This window comes from Sceloporus undulatus, chromosome 6, assembly GCF_019175285.1.
Source record: "Sceloporus undulatus isolate JIND9_A2432 ecotype Alabama chromosome 6, SceUnd_v1.1, whole genome shotgun sequence".
In the NCBI taxonomy this organism is placed as follows: Eukaryota; Metazoa; Chordata; class Lepidosauria; order Squamata; family Phrynosomatidae; genus Sceloporus; species Sceloporus undulatus.
Window position 1 is genome coordinate 23,984,427 of NC_056527.1, and position 22,908 is coordinate 24,007,334.

At 42.0% G+C, this 22,908-nt stretch overlaps 2 protein-coding genes across 5 annotated transcripts in view; one reads left to right on the forward strand and one right to left on the reverse strand.

The window, feature by feature from the left end:
• Positions 1-5,429: 5,429 nt before the first annotated feature.
• Positions 5,430-7,258, reverse strand: OTUD1 (OTU deubiquitinase 1). The gene has a single exon (XM_042472957.1). The coding sequence runs from the start codon at positions 7,100-7,102 to the stop codon at positions 5,942-5,944; it is 1,161 nt and encodes a 386-aa protein (XP_042328891.1). The 5' UTR covers positions 7,103-7,258; the 3' UTR covers positions 5,430-5,941.
• A 72-nt stretch (positions 7,259-7,330) lies between these two features.
• LOC121933355 (vegetative cell wall protein gp1-like) overlaps positions 7,331-22,908 on the forward strand; it is a 30,287-nt gene continuing 14,709 nt past the window's right edge. For 3 of the 4 annotated variants that reach the window (XM_042472954.1, XM_042472952.1, XM_042472953.1), the window contains exons 1-3: positions 7,331-7,747; positions 9,371-9,481; positions 18,855-19,036. The gene's annotated coding sequence lies outside the window, so the exon portion shown is untranslated. Of the gene's footprint in view, positions 8,005-9,370; positions 9,482-18,854; positions 19,037-22,908 lie in introns of all 4 variants that reach the window. The other variant, XM_042472955.1, reaches the window with a different exon arrangement.

Sequence of the window (22,908 nt, forward strand, 5' to 3'; positions counted from 1 at the left end):
ATTTCATGAATAGTGCTGTACCTATTGGATTCAGCATCTTCTGCATTCACACTTCTTTTTTAATGATAAAAGCTACCACAGCTTCCAAGAGAAACATATGGATGTTGAAATACAAACAAAAATAAAATGCGTGTTTTGCATTCTAGATTCATTATCCGGAAAAGCCCTCAGGAACACGCAGTTGGTGAGGTCAAATTCCCAAAACAAGTTAGGGCAGGTTACTGGAACTTCCATCATTACCTCTCATTGATGGAGAGGGAGGGGAAATCAAAAGTTGTTTGTTTCGTCCTTCAAGTAAGTCAGCAAGATGGTTCTGTGGATGATACCAAAAATTTTACTACTTTGACCAATTTTGAACGTAAGTTATACCAGCCTCCACAGCTGAGTTTTGTGAGAATCTCAGCATTATGTTCTATGTGGTGTTTGTGCCTTGATTAGGATCATTAGGCTAATCAATTTATATGGAAAGCCTCTACAATAATCTGTGAGTCAAAACTAATTACTTATTTATGCTAACAGCCTTCCCTATGCATAGCATTCTGCAGAGATTTTGACTTTTAAGAAAATGTGGAACAGTCCCACTGTATAAGTTTTGGAGATGTGTCTGAATCTACATTTTAAAATTGGCTAAAGAGGGAAGTTCAACTTTCCTTCCCCTCATTGGCCTGATCTTGAATATGTATGAATTAAAAAGAAAAGATAAATACTGTCCCAGTTAGATACTATGCCTTTATCATGTCATCTATGTTTACCCCCACATTTGAGCATAATGTATTATAGAGAGCATAACTGTGCCCATGAACACACTTCAGAATCTATTAGGTTAGGCAAAGTCCTCTAGAGTATTTGGTTAAGCTGTCCAATGTAACAGTTTCTGTACTGGATTCCTCAAACTAGGGAGGGAAAGAAATCCAGAGCTCAAACAGATGGGGATTACTGCTGCATTCTTCAGCAGTACTTCCAAATGAAGAAATAGCTGGCAGTGTGGCACAAAATATTTTGGCTGCAAGGTGGTAAATTGAAATAGCATCCCCTATTTTTTAGAGTGGTTTTCCACTCTTTAATGTTGTCTGAACAATTGCCTAACTCTGCTTATTGATACAGCTGACTCTAAGAAGTCAGGTGTTTGTGCAAGGAAGCCAGCGTGTGGAAAAATTTGAAAGTTACCACATGAGGAAAGAGTGATTTTTTAAAAATGCAACTTTTCAAATATGGCAGCTTTCACACAAACATCTATGACTCATTTCAAAGCATGTTCTTCTAAAGGTAGTAATGCTTACCACAACACTCTAGGCTGTATTCTGAAAATGACAATTTCTGAGTGGTTGGTTACAAGCAGCTGAACTCTTCAAAATTCAAGTTAAGTCTTAAAGCACCAATAAGTTTAAAAGCCTGTGTCTGTAACTGCTGCAGCCACTTTTTATATTTTTGTGCTTAGGTAATGCAGCCAAATTGGGTTAAACAAAGACCATCATGCAAGTAAATACATCTTGCGTAATTTTAAACCAATTAAACCTGCCCCACCTCTACAAACGCTTGTGAGAAAAGGCACAATTTATTATTAAATGACGCACATTGCAGCAAGCATCCTCTTAGAAGAGGCATTCCCTCCTCATGAAAGAAATGAGGGACATTCCTCTTTTAATGCTATGCCTCTAAAATTTAGAGAGGAGGTGGGCAATTTCAAGAGGTTCAGGGGTGGGCAATCTTCTGTTCCAGGGATTAGGCCACAGACTGCCAAATACATCCGCAACCAAAACTGCAAGTGGCCAGAATACACTTTTTGTTTTGAAACATAAGTATATTCTGATGTTAAATGGTAGGGGGGGGGCATGAGGGAGATCTATTTAAAATGTGAAATCGCTGCTCCAGGAAGCTTTTGGAAAAGGCAAGATACCTTTACTAAAGAAAGAAAAGAAAAAAGAAAAAGATAGGCCAGAAAAATAGCCACAGAGAACCCATATAGCTGTAGGGTCAATGGACTTTGCTCACCAAATGCAGAGTCTAAGGCCTGAAACCTGTTAATAGTCTCAACTAGATTAGTGAACCAGTATGTTTTTGGCAAGTGTCAATTCACCATCCAACAACTGATTCAATAGGACTACCCTGGTTGGAACTATCTCAGGCCTGTATGATCAACTAAACACTGTGTAAACCATTTGAAGTACTTCAAGATTCAACTTCACGTCTGAAGTATGCTGCTGCAGAGTAGTATTGTGATACATTTTCATTTCTCCTGAAGAATAATATCCATAATTTATTATATAGAGATGTGCTGTTCTTCATAACAATCTGAACAATTTATGAAAATATGGGGGAGGAATATGAATACCTCAAAAAAACTGGTTCAGGCCATTTGAGGAGTATTTGTACACATCAATTACAGAGTTCATTTCAAGATGTAATAACAATGACCACTAATGACCATGTATGTCTTGAAAAGTGGCAAAAGAGCACCATTTGCCTGAGGTTGGGAGCATCATTTCCTGCACGCTATATAGATTGGTCACAATATGTTAGACTAGATGGAGCCCAAAATTATTTGTCCAACATTAGTACAGCATCTTCTGTGTCCAGTCCCAAATGTTGGTTACCAATGAGATATACATGATGAATCATCACATTTTAATGAATGCTCTCAAAGTAGCTTCAGTCCCAGTTTCTTTTATACTGAAAAAGTCAGTATGATCTTTGTTTAAACATACTGCAAAGAAAGCAGTGCAAGAACAAAAAAGGGAAAATAAAAGTATAGTAACAGGCAATGCTGTACATACAGCTTGAACTGGTATTTACCATTTTGCAGTACAGTGGGGCCTTGGTATCAACTGAGATTTGGATCTAGGACCACCCACATATACCAAAATTTGTGGATGTTCAGGTCGCATTAAATACAATGGTGTAGTAAAATGAAATCCCTTATATAAAATGTCAAAATCAAGGTTTGCTATTCAGAATTTATACATTTTTGGATATTTTCATGCCATGAAGGCTTGAATCCATGGATAAAGAATCCATGGATACAGAGAGATGACTGTATTTAAAAGTGCATTAAAATGTAGGTACTGAATCAATTAGAGCCCAAGAGCACATAGTTCTCACTAAAGCCATTATTTAAGAAAAGGCAGGAAAATCTTGGGAGTATCTCAAATTGTGATACCTAAACTTACCTATTTTACTATTTTAACCTATTTTATTATTGTGTACACTTCAGTGGAAACTGTCCACCTGAGGGTCTCTTTCACAGGCATGCCAAATCCACAACACTCTTTGCTGGTTTTGCTGCAACAGGTCAACATGGCTGCCATTCAGAAAATTATTTAAGAAAGAGTTCAAAGGATTCATGTTCTAAGTTAATCCCTGACATTGTAAAAGAGAAACTGGGTCTCAGTGAGCTCTGTTGGGGCACCAAGAACGACTTGTCAGCTCTGAACTATTATTCAGAAAGCAAGTCTTCCAAGCAACCTTACAAACCAGTAGATAATTCTGATCTTGCCTCACCCATCAGCATTTCTATCATGCAAACTAGACAGCTGGAGTAATCTGGCTCATCAATGAAGAAAAACCTAATTTGTTGGTCCTGACCATCTGCACCTTTCCCAGGCACTGTCATGAACAGGAACCCATGTTCTTAGGGATGACAGCAAGGTTTGCTAAGGTCCAAAACACACTGCAGAAATAATCCAGTTTGAGACAGCTTGAACTGCTCCGGCTCATTGCTGGGGAATCCTGGGAACTGTAGTTCATTGTGGCACTGAAGCTTTCTGACAGAGGTTAAATATCTCACAAAAATACAGTCCCCCGAATACCCTAACACTGAACCAGGGCAGTTAAAGCAGTCTCAAACTGGATTATTTCTGCAGTGTGTTTTGGACCTAAGAGAAGGCAACATCCCCAGTTTACAAGCATGTAGTTTTGAACCTCACCACTTAACAAATGGTATTTTCTCACAAGAAACACAAATGTAAATCCAAGCAAAACTATACATTTATTCCAGAATAGCTAAGAATCCTCCTATTATACAAATACAGTATAAATTCAAAAGTCACAAAATAAAAAAGTACAAACTCCATTACTTAATAAATATATCTAGCCATTTCAATTTAACTAGAAATTAAAGAAGGTGGCTTTTACCTTGAAAACCTTGAATGTTTGACCCAGCAAACCATATAAACTTAGTATAAATTTTTTACATAATACCAGAGCAAGCCCAATATTAGCCATTAGAAAACATCTAAATAATAAAATGTGATAAAATGAACCTGCTAGTGTGCTGTTGGAAGGCAGGTAGGAAGCATGTATATCCATTAAAAACAACAACAACCAAGACCACAAATCAAGGCCATTCTTAAAGAATAATTTCAGCAGGTCCTTCATATTCTAAACCAGCTTTGTGATTTAATGTTTTGATAAATGAATAACCAAGGAAAGAAGATGGCACCAACCAGGTGATAAAATTAAAAGCCAGCTTACTCTAGAAAACACCTGAACACAGAAAAGTCACAATTATTTTCTGTACCATTCTTGAAAATGCCATGTTTCAACTATCTGAAAAAAACATCCTGCTCTGCAGTGATCAATTCATCTTTAAAAACTGCCAATTTAAACTTTACTGCCTATTTTAAAATTATAGTTTTTGTTTTAAAAAAATGATCTGGAAATTATTTGCTTTCACTTAATAAGAAAAAAAATCAGTGAGCTAACACACTTTTTCCTTTCATTTGATAGAACAATCGTATGTACATTTCAAATACAGTATAAAATAATTGTTAGGCCACAAGCCATATTAGTATGAACAAAACCCAAACAAAAAAACTCTTACTAACTTATTTTGGCAGTAAGAGACCACAGATCAGGTTTTGTTTCAATTGTGCCAAAAAAGGGGGGAAAGGGAGGGAGTTTATAGAAAAGAAAGTTCTGGAGATAGAAGAAGCCAACATATACAAAAGAATAAAATGGTAACTAGTCCAGTCTGATGGTATGTACACAAGGAGTCTCAGGCTGCATCTGAATTGAAGAAATAATTCCAGTTGACACCACCTGAACCGCCTTGACCCAATGCCATGGAATTCTGGGAATTGTAATTTTGTGAGGCATTTTCGCCTTTTCTGTCAAGAGAATTCTGGTGCCACAACATGCTACAAATCCCAGAATCCCCTAGCACTGAGCCACAAGTTAAAACTATCACACTGCATTAATTCTGCAGTGTGACAACAGCCTGGGCTGCATCTACACTGCTGAATTAATGTAGTTTGACACCACCTAAACTGTCAGAGATCTCTGGTGGCACAAGAAGCTACAAATCCCAGATTCCCCAGCACTGAACCATGACAGCTGTGCAAAACTGCATTAATTCTGCAGTGTGGCAACAGCTGTCACCTCTTTATCAGAGAGCTCTGCGGTCACAACAAGCAACAAATCTAGCACTGAGTTCAAGCTGGGTTATTTCTTCAGTGTTGCAACAACACCTTTCTGTCAGAGAGCTCTGGTGGCCACCATAATTCCCAGACTCCTTTAGCATTGAGCTACAGCAGTTCAAGCTGAGTCAAACTGGGAAACAGCTGTCACCTCTCTATCAGAGAGCTCTGGTGGTGTTACCACAAGCTACAATTCTCAGAGTCCCCTAGTACTGAGCCACGACAGTTCAAGCGGCGTCAAACTAGGTTATTCCTGCAGTGCTAAAGTGATGTCAAGCTGCATTAACCCCACTGTGTGGCAACAGCCATCATCTCTCTGCCAGAGAGCAATGGTGCCACACAAGAATTCCACAGCACTGAGTTCAAGCGGTGTCAAAAACTGGGTTATTCCTTCAGCGCGGACGCAGCATCTAATCTTTGTTACCCCCCTGGCCTCTTCAAGTCCTTGCTGGGCCTTGGGATGTCGGCCCACGGAGGCAGGAGGGCTAAGGCACCAGGAGAGCATCCAGTCCACATCGGCTTCCCTCTCAGGAGCAGGCGTTCTGCTCGATGTACATCTTGGAGAGGGAGACGGCCATGGACTTGGCCAGCTCCTCGTCCCTCCGGCGCTGGGCCTGGGTCTGCCGGCACCACTCCTCGTACTCTGGGTTGGGGCACTGTCGGTCGAGGACGGCGTCGTAGTGCCCGTTGCTCAACCAGCTCAGCCAGATGCTACGCCGGCGGGGGTCCTCGGGCCCCAGGTAGTGGGCCATGGTGGAGACGGTGGGGCTCTCAGGCCGGCCGCCCGTGGTGAGGTGGATGTTGACGTCCAGCATGCGGCCCATGGCCAGCAGCTCCGGGTAGCCGGCCCAGGAGCCCTCTTGGGCGGCGTTGATGAGGAACTCGCCCACATCGCCCTCGATGAGGGGGCTGAAGTGGTCCAGGTGGTCGGCGATGTAGTGCACCGTCTGCTCCCGGAGCTCTCCGTGGAGGCGCTGGTCGCCGTTGACGGCCTCGCAGACGGCCCGGTAGAGGCAGTTGCCGTCGGGGATGATGTGGAAGCGGAAGCGGCCCTGGAGCCGCAGGTACTTGTCCTGCTTCTCCACCTCGGCCAGGTACAGCGCCAGCTTCGAGGGGCGGCCTCCGGGCGAACAAGGGCGGCCGTCTTCCTCCGCCTCCACTGGGACAGCGCTGGTCGTGGCTGCAGCTGCGGCCTGCAAGGCCTGGCAATGCTCACTGAAGCGCAGGCCGCGGTTGCTGGGCTCCAGGGAAGGGGCCTCAACACCACCGCTGCCGCTGCCTCCGACGCCACCCTCCAGCTGCAGCCAAGGGTGCCCTGGACTCAAGTCCTCGGAGGCCGCCGCAGGCACCCCATTCTCTGCCCGAGGCACCAGCCTTATGGGCACCACTCTTTCCAAAGGCCTGCGTCGCACCCCGGAGCCGTAGCAGGACGAAGAAGGCGGCGTCGGGGGCTTCCTCTGCAGCTCCAAGCAGGAGAAAGCAGGCATGGCGGCTGATGGGGACGAAGGGCAGCAACCGCCTCCTCCTCCTCCGGTGTCGGTTTCGACTCCCGCCGGGCTTTGTTCCGGGGAGACCTTGAAGACGACGCCGGGCCCAGCGGCTGCGTTGTTGGCGGCTGCGGAGGCTGAGGCTGGCGGCGAAGAGGAGGAGGCCGGGTAGTGGGTGAGGATGGTGCTGTAGAGCTGCATCCTCGGCCCTTTATAGGCTAAGGCCTGAGGAGGAAGGCCGGGCCACGGAGCAGCGACGACGAGGGCCACCGCCACCGCCCCCGCCCCTCCTCACGGGCTGCCAGCAGCAGCAGCAGCAGCAAGGATGAGGCGCCCGAGCAAAAATAAACACGGGCATCACCCTCCCCGCCTCCCTGCGCCGACCTCCAACCGCCGCCCCTGACTAGGCCGCACTCCAGGCCTACTCCCCCCGCCGCCGCCGGAGTGAGGAGACTCCGTCCCCGCCCCGCTCCTTCCCTCAGGCCGCCCCCTCAGCGTCGAATTCCTGCTGCGCCACAGCTCTGGGCGGCGTCCTCCCTCGCTCCCCGCCTTCCCTCGCTCGCTCTCGCTCTCTGTGCGTTTCTAGGCCCAGGCCCTCCTGGAAAGTACTCGAGGAGGCCTAGTAGAGAGGGAGGGAAGCCCAGGGCGGAGGCAGGGCCTTGTTTACTTCACGCCCTTCAACACGTTGGGAAGCAGAGTGAGACTCACGTCGGCCAGGCGGGGCCTAGGGCCCTGTCAGAAGCCACGCTCTCGCCTAAATCACATGCTCCCCTTCCTCCTCCACCACCCCGCCGCCGCCGCTGAGGGATCGTACGGGAGGCGCCCCAATGGCTTCCCGCTCGCCAAGTGTGTTTGTTTTCCTCTCAGTCGCCGACATTAGGAGGAGGAGCAGAGAGAGACATGGCGAGGGAGGCGTTGTAGTGGGGCCCTTTAAGGAATGATGAAGGGGACATTCAGAGCATAGCAAAAATCATCATCATCATCATCATTTTTACTGGGGGTCCTCCTTATATTCTGGGGTTTAGCTCCAGAACCCTCCGTCCGTGGATACCAAAAATCAGTTCATTCTCAAGCCTCCTTAAATATAATGGCGGAGCAAAACGGTATCTCTTCTATAAAAGGGCTAAAATCAAGGTTTGCCTTTGGGGTTTAAAAGTATTTTGAAGCAGTGGATACTTCAAGCCAAGGATACAAAAAAATAATCTTAGCATAAGGAGGGATGACAGTATTATTTAATTGAAAAGTTAATACATCTTAATATTCAAGCAACAAAATGTAGTGGACGGCAAATTGAAATAACACTGGGTAACAATCACGTAATGTTTGGGAACACTTCATCATCATCATCATCATCTTCCATAATAATATATAATGTTCTCATATTCATATATATATATATATATATATATATATGAGAGGTAGACAGAATATTCTATCTACAGTATCTGTAATTATTATGGAAGATGATATATTAAATATTCATAGAGAGAGAGAATATTTAATATATAATATTTTATATATATATATATATATATATGTTGTGTGTGTGTGTGTGTGTGTACACTCATCCCTCCCTCCACATTTTCAGCTTTGACTCTTGCGGATTTGATTATTCATGTGTTTTATGTATCTGTTCACTCTAGGAATATCTAGGTCCTCCAGCACAACTCTGTGGTCAACTTTAACCAAAAATTGCACCAAAGGACCTAGAGATTCCTAGAGAGAGCACTCCAGTCAGCATTTGTGGCTCTTCCAGTGCAATTCTATGGTCAGTGTCTGGCAGATTTGACCACAGAGTTTCACTGGAGGACCTAGAGATTCCTCGAGAGGTGTTCTCTCAGATAAAAACATAGTGTTTTTGTTATTTGGGGTTTTTCCACATTCACATAGGAATAGGTCCTGTGCACCTATTCCCTGCAAATGTGGAGGGATGAGTGTATATATATTATCATTATTGTGTGCCTTCAAGTCGTTTCCAACTTATGGCTACCCTCAGGTGAAACCCTATCATGGTGTTTTCTAGGCAAGTTGCTTCAGAGGGGGTTTGCCTTTGCCATCCTCTGAGGCTGAGAGAGTGTGACTTGCCCAAGATCACCCCGTAGGTTTCATGGCCGAACAGGGAACTGAACCCTGGTCTCCAGAATCGTAGTCCAACACTTAGACCGCTACACCACACTGAGTCTCCTGTTGTTGTTGTGTGCCTTCAAGTTGTTTCTGACTTATGGTGGCCCTAAGGTGAACCTATCCTGGGGTTTTCTTGGCAAGATTGGTTCGGAAGAGATTTCCCATTGCCTTCCCCTGGTCTCCAGAACTGCAATCTCTAGAGCTGTAGTCCAAAATTCAAAACCATTATGCCATGCTGGCTCTCATTAATATCATTATCATTACAGTATTATTATTATTATTATTATGTGAGGGGGGGGCAACTGATGCACCCTAATAATGAGCACTTCTTTTCCACTTCTCCAGGATTGCTTCATCATGGAATTGTATAGCAAAAATAAAGGTTGGATGAGAAGAAATAAGGTGGATCCCCCCCCCCCAGAAGGCTGAAAGTGTGCCATTGCCCAATAACCACAGGTAAAAGGAGTCAATGAGGGACACTTTTTAAAAATATAGCTGAGCATGGGTCTTGCAAAGTAAAAGGCAATGAAAAAAAATGTTCCGAGCATGTGTAGAGTGTTCTAGAATCATAACCATAGGGGTGGAGGAAGAAAGGAGACACACACACATGCATTCTGGATCTCTTCAGCTTCATTTATCTTAATAATTAAAAACATACTGTTTAAAACAAAATGCAGGGCAGGAAAGGGAACTGAAATGCAAACACTTCAGTCAAGTTGGTTGGCTGAAGGGCAATGTGTAAAAATAGTAATAAAACGGACAGTCAGATATAAAACTTCTCCCCACATACCATTTTGTCTGAAGATTGTGGCAGTCTGCACTATTTATAAATGCAAAATATTCAGCCTTACAAGTGACAACTGGCTGGCCAACATATAAAGTGAACAAAATGCTGCACTACATAGGCTTTGGTTTGATCTAGCATAGCTTAAAAAAACAACAACACTGAATCAATAACAAGCACTTTTTATACTTTTTAAAAGCTTTTCAAAATATGCTTTCCAAAGTCATCAGAGAAGGATCTGTATACACCTCCAAAGAGAGGGAATTCCAAGATATAGGGCTACCACAGAAAAAGTCCTATTCCCAGTTCCCTACAGTCATGGTTCAGTGGAAATTGATCTCAGTCCCAAAAGGTACATATGACATCATTTTTTTAGAGTGAGTCCAGATATTAACCAGTTTAACCGGCAGCCAGCTTAACTGCTAAATGAACTAGTGTGTAACATGGTCTATCATCTCACTCCCACAAGCAACCTGGAATCTTCTAAGAATGCAAATTATCTTTGAAAGAAAACCTATATGGAGTTCATGACATAGTCTAGCTATAATCAGGATGTGTATGACAAGCCATGATTTTTTAAAAGGTAGATTTTGCAGCATGTACAACAGTCTAGACTGGTATAAGGCACACCTAGCCACCCAACTCTTGTACTTCCTCCAAAGCATTGTGTCCAGAAGAATCCTGAAACTGCATATCTGTTTTGTTAGGAAGTCAAAGAAAAGAACTTGACATGAAAATAACCTGACTATGGGAGAAAGTGAAATTAATGTATTTGTCCATCCTGGCCTAAAGACAGTTTTCAGTTTCCACTTACAACCATGTCAGACTATTCACAAAGCCAGTCTTATAACAGATTATTTGGACCAGGCCTCTCTGTTCTAGAAACAGGAAATTCTGTTTTTCATTCTAAACCTGACTTGGACTATGGCTGAGTGCCATTTCAGAAAAGCTATTGCCTATAATTTGCTATTAAAGTATCAGTAGGGAAATGTGCTATGACTATCTGTGCTCTGTGAGGAAATGAAGAGGTCAGCATCCTTATGTTTACTTTCCCCATCACATATACTTCCCCAGTGCTACCAATGAAAGAAATATATATAAAAGGGCACATTGGTCTGGATCCAGTTAGTAGTCCCAACTACAATAGATTGACAGAACATTGGACCTCATATACAGTCTCCCCTCCATTTTCGTGGACTTTGAATTTGCATCCATCGCCTATTCACTGGCAGCAATGGAGGGAGACAAAATGAGGCACACACTCATGGCCCGTGCCTGCGGATGCTCACAGACACGCACCGGTGATTTTCCGTTTTTGCAGGGGCAGGTCCAGAATTGATCTCCTGTGAAAACGGAGGGGCTATTTTGTGTGTGCGCGTGTGTTCAGTTACCAAGTTCTGATTTATTCTGTAGGTCTGCTTTAGTTATGACTAGCAGTTGGATTTCGATCATAGATATTAACAAACCCAAATTAAGAAATAACCAGTGAAAACCTGAAATAAAGTATCCAATACTCTATTATATTACTTAAACACTGTTACACTAATTGTTGGTAGCCACCAGTTGGGGCTACCAAATCAGATTTTTAATTGATATCAGTCTTTGATGAAGAGCTACGTCTTCACTAATAACTGGAATGAAAATGACATTATTCATAGTTGGTTTAACTGTTTGTGTTGTTCATGAATCAAATTACAAATATCTCAGAGAGCCGTTCTAAGGCTGAATAATGTGACTAATTAACTTAGTAATGTTCTATGATCAGTTGATAAAAAACATTTTTCATTTTTATAGTCTTTTATGGTCTATATAGCATGGCATAAGCTTTGTGAACTAGAACTTCATTGACAGATGGTTGAAATGCATCTGTGTTCTGAACTCCAGTCCATAAAATTTTATGAAACTATAAATCTGTTAGGGTTGAAACTAAACATTTTGAGTAGATACACTGAAATCAATGAGGCTTAAGTTAATCATCGACAAGTCCCATTGAGTTCATTGGTTCTCTTAAATGTGATACATCTTGTTTTTGCTATAATAGACTTGACTACAGTTCTGGACATTTTTTTATGATGGGAATTGTCAAGATAGAGTAGGCTGTCTCTTACCCTTTTGATACATGGTTTCCTTACTAAATAAGAATAGTAGAATGTTTAGGAAGAATTGAAAGGTGTTACTAAAACATGAATAGCTCCTTTAAAAAAAAAGATACTGTTTCCTAGCATTATAAACTTCATATGTGAAAAGGAATAAATTTCATCAAGCCACTTACATTAGTTCTAACATAATGGTGGAAATTTCAGCAGGAAGTCAACATGGGAGTTAGCTATTTTTGGTTGCTAAATTACTTTGAAGAAACTTAGGTGTTGAATCAAAGGAGGAGTGTGGAATTTGTAATCCTTGTAAAAATTATTTTGTTTTTATAAAAATTTTAAAGGCCATCAGCTTCTGTGTAAGTGTTTTAAATGTAGGAAATATTACACATTTTGTCACATTTAGGGTATGACTTCATTGAAAAGACATCATGACATTATGTTCTTCCTTGGATATCACTGAATGATTGAGTGTAAAATAATCCTCAACATTCAGCTGTCTCCTATCAACTGTCCTGACAGGCTTGGCATCTCTAGGAAAGTGATACTTTCAGAATTAGTACCATGTGCCAATGACATCACAGTGTATCAGGAAAGCTGAGGAGGCATGTTGACTGTCTTTGAAAGTGATGGGCTTACTCTATTTTCTTATACTCCATGTGGCTTTTTAAAAAACAAAACAAAACACTGTGAATGTAATTTGAGAATTTTTTTCATACCTCTATAACTTTATTTAAAAGATGGAGAAGATGGACATGTTAGTCAGCTGCAATCAGGACAATGTCCGATACATATTAAGAATTAAGCTTTGGTCCACAAAAGGTTATGCCAAATATTAGCCAATCCATTAGCTCTGAAAGACCAGTTGAATCAATGGTATTTACATAAGTGCTGTCTTGTTAAATTGTTATTGATTCAGTAGGTTTACTCTAGTTGGATTAACAGTTGGATTTATTATTTAGTCCTTAGTGTGTGTGATATAGGACTCCATATCACTAAAAACCTGTGCATCCTTGCAAGAGATAACAGCACATCTTCCATATAAACCGCCTTTTTTTGAATAGAATATCTCAGTTTCTGTAGCGGGGTAAGAAATCATGTATCTCATTAGATGATGGGATGTAATTGTCAGCAGCCCTAGACAGTATAGCCAACAGTGAAGAATGCTGAGAGTTGTAGTCCAACAACATGTGATAAGACTACATAAGTTCAAACTCTGCTCTCTGTTTCTGTGTGAGGACACTATTTACAGTGCCGTGGCCTAATAAAGCCTTTGATTGTGGTGCGGAGGAACCCACCATTTAAAACAATTTTTCCATTGAGATCAGGCAGGCTCTGAAGGCTAGGTGTTGCCAATGGAAAAATTATTTATTTACCAAGGAATTATCCTGCTCACAAGCCTAGATAATTGCACCTAATAATTTTAAGTGTTTTATTACTTTATAGTCTTTGCACTGTTTTATGGTTTTATTACTTGGTTTTATTGTGATATGCAATGTTGCTAATTGCTTTGGAATGTTTAACATGAAAAGCAGAATAAAAATGGCCAAGTAAATAAATTTCTTCATAGAGACATCCCTAGAATATTACAGAAGCACAAAAAAGGGAAATATAACTCCTTTTGCTTCTGTGTTTCAGAGTTTCATGGAATATACAAAAGATCCCTGCATGCTCGCTCCAGCTTCACTTGCTAGTTCATTGATCAAATGAATAGTTCCTTTGTAATAAATGAAATAAGAGAGCCACTGAGATCCAATCCAGGGACAAGCAAAGAAAGACATTTTGGTTGCAGAAGTGAAAAATCAAATGAGGCCACTTCTCTGTGGTTAAGAAATTTTTAAAAAGAAAAGAAATAATAATATACATACTGCTATCCTTGATTGGAGGCCTGTTACAGACTGCCAAAATAAAGCTGCTTCGGGTCTCTTTGGAGGTATGCTATTTAAATGATGCATGGGTCCTAAGAGTCCGGAGGCCGCGCCAAAGCCACACTCCATTCCTAAGCACTGGAGTGCAGCTTTGGTGCAGCTTCCCGATTCTTAGGAAGCATGCATCATTTAAACAGCATACCTCCAAAGAGACCTGAAGCAGCTTTATTTTGGCAGTCTGTAACAGGCCTCAGTCTCTTACTGGAAATTAAATTTGTTTATGCTGATTAGTTCATTGCTAATTTTATTTATAAATAAAGGATAATAATAATAATAATAATAAGGCCACTTGTGGTTCAGCAGCTGAAGTTAGCCTCTATTTTTCAGTATTTTATTTCAGTTCTTAATATGTGAATTTGTTGTTGTTAACCATCTTCAAGTTGATTGACTCATGGGGACGCTGTGGATGAGCCATCTCCTAGACTTCTTGTCCTCCACTACTCTTCTTAGTTCCTGTACATTCATATCCATGACTTTAATAGAGTCCATCCATCTAGACCTCCTTTCTTTCTGCTTCCCACCACCTTTCCTAACTATTTTTTTTTCCAATGAGTTGTGCCTTCTCTTGATGTAACCAATGTATGACACCCTCAATTTAGTCATCTTGGCTTCCAGGGAGATTTCCCATTTGATATGTTCTAGGACCCATTTGTTTGTTTTCTTGGCTGTCTACAAAATCTTTAGCACTCTTCTCCAGCACCACATCTCAAATGTACAGATTTTCTTCCTATCTGCTTTCTTAACTCTCCAGCTCTTGCATCCATACACGATTGTTTGGCAAAAAGCGGGATAAAAATAAAAATTTTATTATTATTTTATTATGTTAATAGGGAATACAACAGAATATGTGAATAACCATAATTTACTGTGAAGATTATTTATTTATTTTATTATATTTATATCACATCTTTTTTCAGGGAGCTCAAGGTAGTGTACAGTACATGATTCCTTCGCCCTATATTATTTTCATGACAACCTTAGAAGATAGGTCATACTAAGAGATTTAATAGCCATGGTTGCTCAGTGCAGATTAAAAACTGACCCTCCCAATATTAAAAGCAAAAATAAAACTCCACACCCATGGCAAATGCTTTTGGAATAGAAATATATAATGCAGCGACAGCTGTTCCTTATTTAGCATGATTGAATACTTAAAAATCTGCCTTTTATTTTCCTTTTCACTGGGAGTTAAAGTGTTAAGTAAAACCTCTTTCCAGCCCCATTAAGCCAAGAATAAATTAATTATGTAGTCATGAATCATTTCAGGACATAATTATACCAGAGATTTTGTGCGGAACAAAAGAAGCTATGGACATGTCTTATAATTATTTATCTTCAACTATAGCTATAGTCTGAGTATTTGTGAGCTTTGCAAAGGTAGGAGGATAAGATAGGTACACCTTACTTCAAAATCAGAACTGGTGAAGTTCTTCTTCATTTTAGTTCTATTTTCTAACACATGACACAGTTCAAACTGTAAAATATCGTTTAAAATTGCACTCAACTCTTTAGGCTATGTAGAAGAATGGAAAGTCCAACTTCCAGGATCAGAACCAAAACAGTGTTTTGCAGATGGGGGGAGGGATGCTCATAATAACTCTTTCTCCCAAAGTACACTCATCTCTTGTTTTTGTTACTATTGCTACTGATCTATTCTCTTGTCTTTGCTTCTGGACCAGTCATCACCATTTCCTGGCAAAGGGGCAAGGCATATAAAGGTTATTATCACTTCTCCTCTCTCTGCTAATTGTTAATTTATTCAGCAGATGAGGAGGCAATCAATAGAAGTATAGTGTCTAGATCAAGGGAAGTAATAGTGCCACTCTCTTCTGCTTTGATCAGAGCTCACCTTGAATACTGTGTCCAGTTCTGGGTACCACAATTCAAAAAGGATGTTGACAAGCTGGAGCTTGTCCAGAGGAGGGTGACCAAAATGGTGAAAGGTCTGGAAACCATGCCCTATGAGTAGGGTTGCCATAATGGAGGACCTCTGAACCAGGACAAATGTAGGACCAGGTTTGAAAATGTAGGACTGTTTTCCTTCCTGGAAAAAAAGATCCACATTTTCAAACCTGTCCTCCCATCCTCCTCCCGGCTTCGGCAGGACGCCTAGGCCGGCTCCCAGCCGGGAGGAGGAACGGGGGGCGCTTGGCATCGCGGCAATCGCCGGGTGCGGGCTCTCCCTCCTCCCGCTGAGAGGGAGCCTAGGCCGGCTTCAGGCGGGAAGGGCGGGGGGGAAGTTTGGCATCGCGGCGATTGCCGCCGGTCAGCTTCCTCCCTCCTCCCGGCCTGAGAGGGCGCCTAGGCCGGCTCTAGGCCATTGAAGGCGCAGGAGAGCTTGGAAACGCGGCGGATCAACCGCGGGCCAGGCTTCTCCCACCTCCTCCCGGCTGGAGGAATCCTAGGCGGCTCTCAGGCCGGGGAAGGGCGGGGGGAAGCTTGGCATAGCGGCGATCGCGCGCGGTGCCAGGTTTCCTCCCCCTCCTCCCGGCCTGAGAGGGAGCGAGCTGGCTCTCAGGCGGGAAGGCGGGGGGAAGCTTGGCATCGGGATCGCCGCTGTTGGGGTGCGCTTCCCTCCCCCTCCTTCCCGGTAGGAGAAGCTCAGCCGGCTCCCAGGCCGGGAAGGAGGCGGGGCCGCCCTATCGCGGCGTGGCCGCGGTGGGAGCGGCCCCTCTCTCCCTGGCCTGCGGAGGCCTTGGAGGCCCCGCGGCCGGAGTCGACCGGAGGCGCCTCAAAGGCCTCTGGGGCCGGGAGGGAGCGTCTCCGGGCTGGGAGCTCCACCGCGGAGAGCCTTCCCAGCCTCAGCAAGTGCCTTGGAGCCGCCGGGGGGCGCTGTGGGCGTGGGGGCCGGTTTGGGCGCCAAACCGGACCGGGACCGGGACGGCACCGCCCAAACCGGGACTGTCCCGCCGGGGGGCGGGATATGGCAACCCTACCTATGAGGAGTGGCTTGGGAACTGGGTATGTTTAGCCTAGAGAACAGGTTAAGAAGTGATATGACAGTCTTATTTAAATATTTGAAAGGATGTCATATTAAGGATGGAGCAAACTTGTTTTCTGCTGCTCCAGGGAACAGGACCCGGAACAACGGATGCAAGCTACAGGAAAAGAGTTTAAGAAGAACTTCCTGACAGAGCTGTTTGACAGTGTAGCATGCTGCCTCAGAGAGTGGTGGAGTCTCCTTCTTTGGGGGTATTTAAACAGAAGCTGGATGGCCATCTGTCGGGGATGCTTCAATTGTGTATTCCTGCATGGTGGGGGGTTGGGAGGGTTGGGCTGGATGCTTAGTCTCTTCCAACTATGATTCTATTATTCTAGTAGAAGGGAACAGCAGCAGGGATGGGATGCACCAGGGACTGGTAATGCGGCCTTTGCTAGGACATGAGCTAGGACATAGTAGTTTAGTGATTCCAAACCCTGATGCAACCCTATTACCTTCTCTCATGTTAAAAATGTTTAGTTGAGAAAATCTGAAATGTGAGTAATTTTAAAATAGATCTGCCTCTTTTCCAGAGCTTTCAGAATTGGCAAAAGACAAGACAGTATCACTTCTCTTCCATTCTATGTCTAGAAGTTATCCTGGAGGGCCACATGACAGCTATGGCAGCAACGCCTTTGCACTCTCCTTTGATTGATGCTCCAGTTGTGCCCCTTCTAAGAGGGCAAATTTGTTCACTATGCTCCATGCTTTTGTTACCTATGATTTGACTTCTGTAATATACAGCACGAGGAGCTACTTTTGAAAAATATTCAGAAATTAAGCCTAGTAAAAAATGTGGTAGCCAGACTATTGTCTGGTATGCACTTTAGAGCCCATATAGTTTTACATCTTGAACCTGCTGACTGGCTTCCAGTTTGTTCCCAAGTCCAATCCAAGGTGCTAGCTTTTGACCTACACAGCCCTAAATGGCTTGGGACCAGGATAAACAAAAGAGGCCCAGTCTTGTATGCACATGCCTGGAATTAAGAGATTTTCTGTTGCCCCAAGAGGCTTGATGAACACATAAATGAGATGGAGCTTTCTCGCACCTTTCATTGTAGAACTACTGCTCAAAAATGTTGTTTCACCAGTTCTGTCACTTGATTTTCCAACAGACCATCAAAACTGTATTATTTGTATTATTTTAAATTCTTTGGCTTTTACATTTGCTTTGATCTCTTTTTAATAAATGTTTTGTTCTATTCTGGTTTTAGCTTTGGAGCTCCAGCTGGGCAAGAAAGCAATTTATATGTTCTTTATGTGTGCAAAATAAAATAATCTATACAGGCATTTGGTTCATAGTCCAACAGTGGTGACAGGACACTGTCCTTCATCATACCTGAGAGCAGGGATTAGTTTAGGTTTGTGCTCCAACAGAATAGTATCCAGAGTGCTCAAGAGGAATACGTAGAGGCCAGCTACTAATGCCTGAGGTGACTATCTCTCTCTGTCTAATGGTAGGGCCTCCATTGCTCCTTTTGCTCAGTACTATCTCTTATGTAGATGACAAAGGGTGAATGGAGGATTAACTGTATCTATATTAAGCAGTTATACAGTTTGATATCACTTTAATCCATAGGGCTCCATCCTATGGCATTCTTCTATTTATTTGCAGATACTTACGATTTTTTCTTCTACAAAGCAATAAAGCTACAGTTCAGAGGAGTGGGCTGGAGAGCTCTTTGGCAGAGAAATCTACGCATTCACTAAAGTACAAATCCCAAGATTTTATAAGATGGAACCATGAAAATATCCAGTGACTAGCAATGTAGTTTGTAGTGTAGGGACTTCTAACATAAAATGGAATGTGTAGATTGCTTAGGGGCATGACAATACATCTATCCTGCTTCATAGTACCATCTGTCCTTGTCATCTGAACACCCAGATCAACTTGCTGTGTCAAACTGTTCCTAGCTAGTAAGAAGACTGTAGAGAATTTGTTCCTTCCCACAGAGTAGCCAAAATGGATAGCAGAACATATCAGTTGTAAAGCCTTTCAATACTTCAGTTTATTGAATAATAATTTTATTTTTCTGCTCTACAGTTTTGATGATTGTGGTCTTGGCATGTGAAGTTATCAGCTGACTTCAAAATGACCCTCCTGCTTACTACAAAGTAGAAGTCAGGAAGAATACAATGACTGCTTTGTCACTAAAGTTCTCACCAGATATTCTTCTTGACCCTGCAGTTGTGCTATGTTTATCTGTCTTCAGATCCAGAATGCTGGTAAGTGAAGTAAGCACATCAGCAGTTGGAATTTCTATTGGTAATATAAACTGTAGTCAAAACTACACTGCTAAATGACATGGGTCTTTTTGTCTCTATATTTTTCTGATTATTCTGAAAGGATACTGAAAATTAACTTTCCTTTCTAAGGTGTGCTCTCTTGTAAGAAAGTTAATTTTCAGTATCCTTTCAGAATGATCAGAAAAATATAGAGACAAAAAGACGCATGTCATTTAGCATTGTAGTGCTAAATTTTGAAATACAGGTTCACATCATGAAAACCCTCAAAGTCATGGAACTTACAAAAATGAAAGGTTCAAAAACTGATGTAGCTGTCTTAATTTGTACTTGTGTATCATTAGTATTATTTGTCTTGTGAAGGTCTTTTGCAAAGCTATTGAGTCTTGGTCACCCGTTCAATCCACGCATTCAGGGATACCTCAGAACAAAGAAAATTATGCAGATTGGCACATCCTATGGTTCTGCTCATAAAAAGGGATAAATGTCTCCCATGCTTAAATTTTTTTTCTGCTGCCATAGCAATTACTGATTACTAGGCGCATTCCAGAGAGCATACATAGTACAGGGAAAGCAAATCACAACTGTACAAACAACACTGGCAAATCATTGGTATCCAGTGAAGTCAGTCTTCATGTTGCCGTAAAATATACTTTCCTGTGACTGACACATGCTGCAAATGGAACATTTACAAATGAAGAAAGAGGTATACTTTGCTTAGCTTTGTCTGTGGAACATAAGGAACAAAGCTGGCTGCATGCTCACATACTCTCAGGCCCAAGAGGGACCAGGGCTATCCTAGTTCCAAGATAGATGAAAGAATGAAATCCAAAGATGGGGCAGTATTGTGTTTTAATGTACAAAACTGCTTTATCAGCTTAACAAACCATCTCACCCTGATTGATGGCAACATCCAAAATCACCGGCAACAAGTCCTTCCCAATCTGCTACCATGAATTAATCCTGGAGCCTTCACCAAGCAAGGCATGTGCTTACCATTGCATGTCTATTCAGTTTAAAGTATTGTACTGTAATCCACATGGAGTTCAATGGGCCCTTTCCCCAGACTGTAGGCTTAGATGCAATCCTGTAGATACCTATCTGGCAGTAAGGACCATTCAAATCAATGGGGCTTATTTTTTACTGAACAGGCATGGGGGGGAGGAAGTAAGTGGAGCCATGACAGAGAGGTTTAACGTTATTCATAGTGTGGAAAGCTGGATTGCTTTCAGCTTAATGAGTACATCGAGTTTTATATTTCAACATGGCAGCCAAAATACTATATAAAAGAGATATACTTTGCTTAGCTCTGTCTGTTCCTCTGCTCAGTTAAGCTTTATACACACGCTCTATACTCCTTTATTAGTCCTCACATCACCCTATTGTCTGTAAAATTTGTATTTTAAATAAATATTGTGGACAGTTTCTGTGTTATTTGTGTTCTGTACATTTTCGGGACAGTGTTGACACTAAGTGAAGGTCAAGTAGTATTAGCAACATAAGCAGCAGCAAAAGTAATGTTATGTACCTTTCTGTGATTCTTCCTTTCCCAGGAGGCAGTCTTTTATAGAAACAGATTACTTACATAGACATAGTACTTAGTGTTCTTCTTGTAGAAACATTTTATGTGCAAATACAGGTATGGCAAATGAGGCATTGAAACAGTTAGCACTCGTCTTTAAATTTAAAATATCATCAGCTTCCTGCAAAAGCACAAACATCTTTCTCTCCCCAGTATCTCCTACCTAAGGCTTGTTTTTGTCAGACCTCTTTGTGTGTTCTTTTCTTTCTAAAGATTTTGTGCACTTCTGTAAGAGCTGGGTCCAAATGACTGCTGATACTTTCCTTGTGTGCATGAGTGATGTTGGTTTGGCTACATAAGAAGCAGTTCTAAACTGCATTTATTATTAGTGTATATTATGACAAATCTGGCGGTTTACAGACACCCCCCCCCCCCATGTAAATAGCAGTTGGAAGTGTATTTGCTGTTTCTAAGTAACAAGAAAATCAACAATAGCCAAGGACATAATTAGTTATAAGTAAATTATTATTTAGTTGGTGGAAAACAAGTCTAACCTGTCATTATGTAACCCCACAAATATGCTTCCTTTACAACATCTTTTTACTACCTATATCCCAAATTTTAATCACATATTACCTGTTGAAATATAAAACTCGATGTACTCATTCAGCTGAAAGCAATCCAGCTTTCCACACTATGAATAACTTTAAACTTCTCTGTCATGGCTCCACTTACTTCCTCTCCCCCCCCCCCCATGCCTGTTCAGTAAAAAATAAGCCCCATTGATTTGAATGGTCCTTACTGCCAGATAAGTATCTACAGGATTGCATCTAAGCCTACAGTCTGGGGAAAGGGCCCACTGAACTCAATGTGGATTACAGTACAATACTTTAGTTTAAACTAAATAGACATGCAATGGTAAGCACATGCTTTGCTTGGCGAAGGCGGACTTCTTGCTTGGGATTTGGATGTTGTCATCAATCAGGGTGAGATGGTTTGTTAAGCTGATAAAGCAGTTTTGTACATTAAAACACAATATTGCTCAATTTTTGGATTTCATTCTTTCATCTGTCTTGGAACTAGGATAGCCCTGGTCCCTCTTGGGCCTGGGAGTACGTGAACATGCAGCCAGCTTTGTTCCTTATGTTCCATCACCTTCTGCTGTGTGAAATGATGCATCTATACATGGTATACTGATGTTGGTATCAAATTGTCCGGCCAAATGCAGAATTTGTCAAAGGTTATTAATGATGTAGAAGGTTGGATTTTCCATGCTTTTGGACTTTTTAAAAACTTTGAAGAGATCTGATTATTATAGGCATTGCCTCTATTTTGGTCCTTAGATGACTTTGCTTTTGGAATTCAAGGAATGGGAGCTCATTCACCCAACTGTACTTCTTGTAAATTGTGGTTTAAAAGGAAACCTCCCTGACAGGATCTCTCACCTGTTAGGTGACATTTTAAGTAAATTGTATTTACAATATGCCTGAGTTAGTAATCATATAGGAAATCTACACCACAGTGGAATCTGGGTGGATCATATGTAAATGCCTATGAATGATGACAAACAGAGAAGTCAGCTCATCTTTCAGGACTAGCTTCTGAATGTAAATCAAGACACAAGCAAAGCTGTTCTGTCTCTCAGGCACAGTAGAAATACAAATTATACACATACCATAATATGTATTAGCATACATTAACTTATTCACATACACCTCATAAAAATTATTTATAGTGCATACTATAAATGAAAAGTTAATCACATTATGTTCAGTGGGGTATACTCGCTAGTAAATGTGTTTAAAATTTCAAACTGAGCTTGGAAATTTCTTTTTGGGAAATTATTTTTTGACCATACAACTCCCAGTATTCCAGATTTGTAGTCCAATAATATTTCTTTAAAGTTCTACTGGAATGTGGCTTATCAGTGCAAACTCAGAACATATCCGGTACTATTTTTCATTTAGAAGTGTTTCCCGAAAGGAGGTACTTTTACTGCATTCAAAGACTGGAAAAGTTGCTTTTTGGATTGATACTCCCAGAATCACACTAATGCTATGAACTCCAAAATCTGTATTTGTAAAGTGAGCTCATGGTATCCACTGGGGTTTAGTGCCGGATCCCCTGTGGATAGCAAAATCTGTGGCTGCTCAAGTCCCATTATGTACAATGATGTAGTTAGGCTTGCCATAACCCGGAGGCCCCCGTGCCATTCATGGTTTCGGGGGGCCCCTCCCGGTCCCGGTCCGGTTTGGGCCCCCACCCGTGCCTTGTTCCCAGTTTGGGGGCCCGCTCCGGCCATTGCCGCTGCCGCTAATGCGGCTGCTGTGGC

Excerpts from the sequence above, each read along its gene's own strand:
- OTUD1 (XM_042472957.1), bottom strand. The coding sequence starts at position 7,102 with ATGCAGCTCTACAGCACCATCCTCACCCACTACCCGGCCTCCTCCTCT.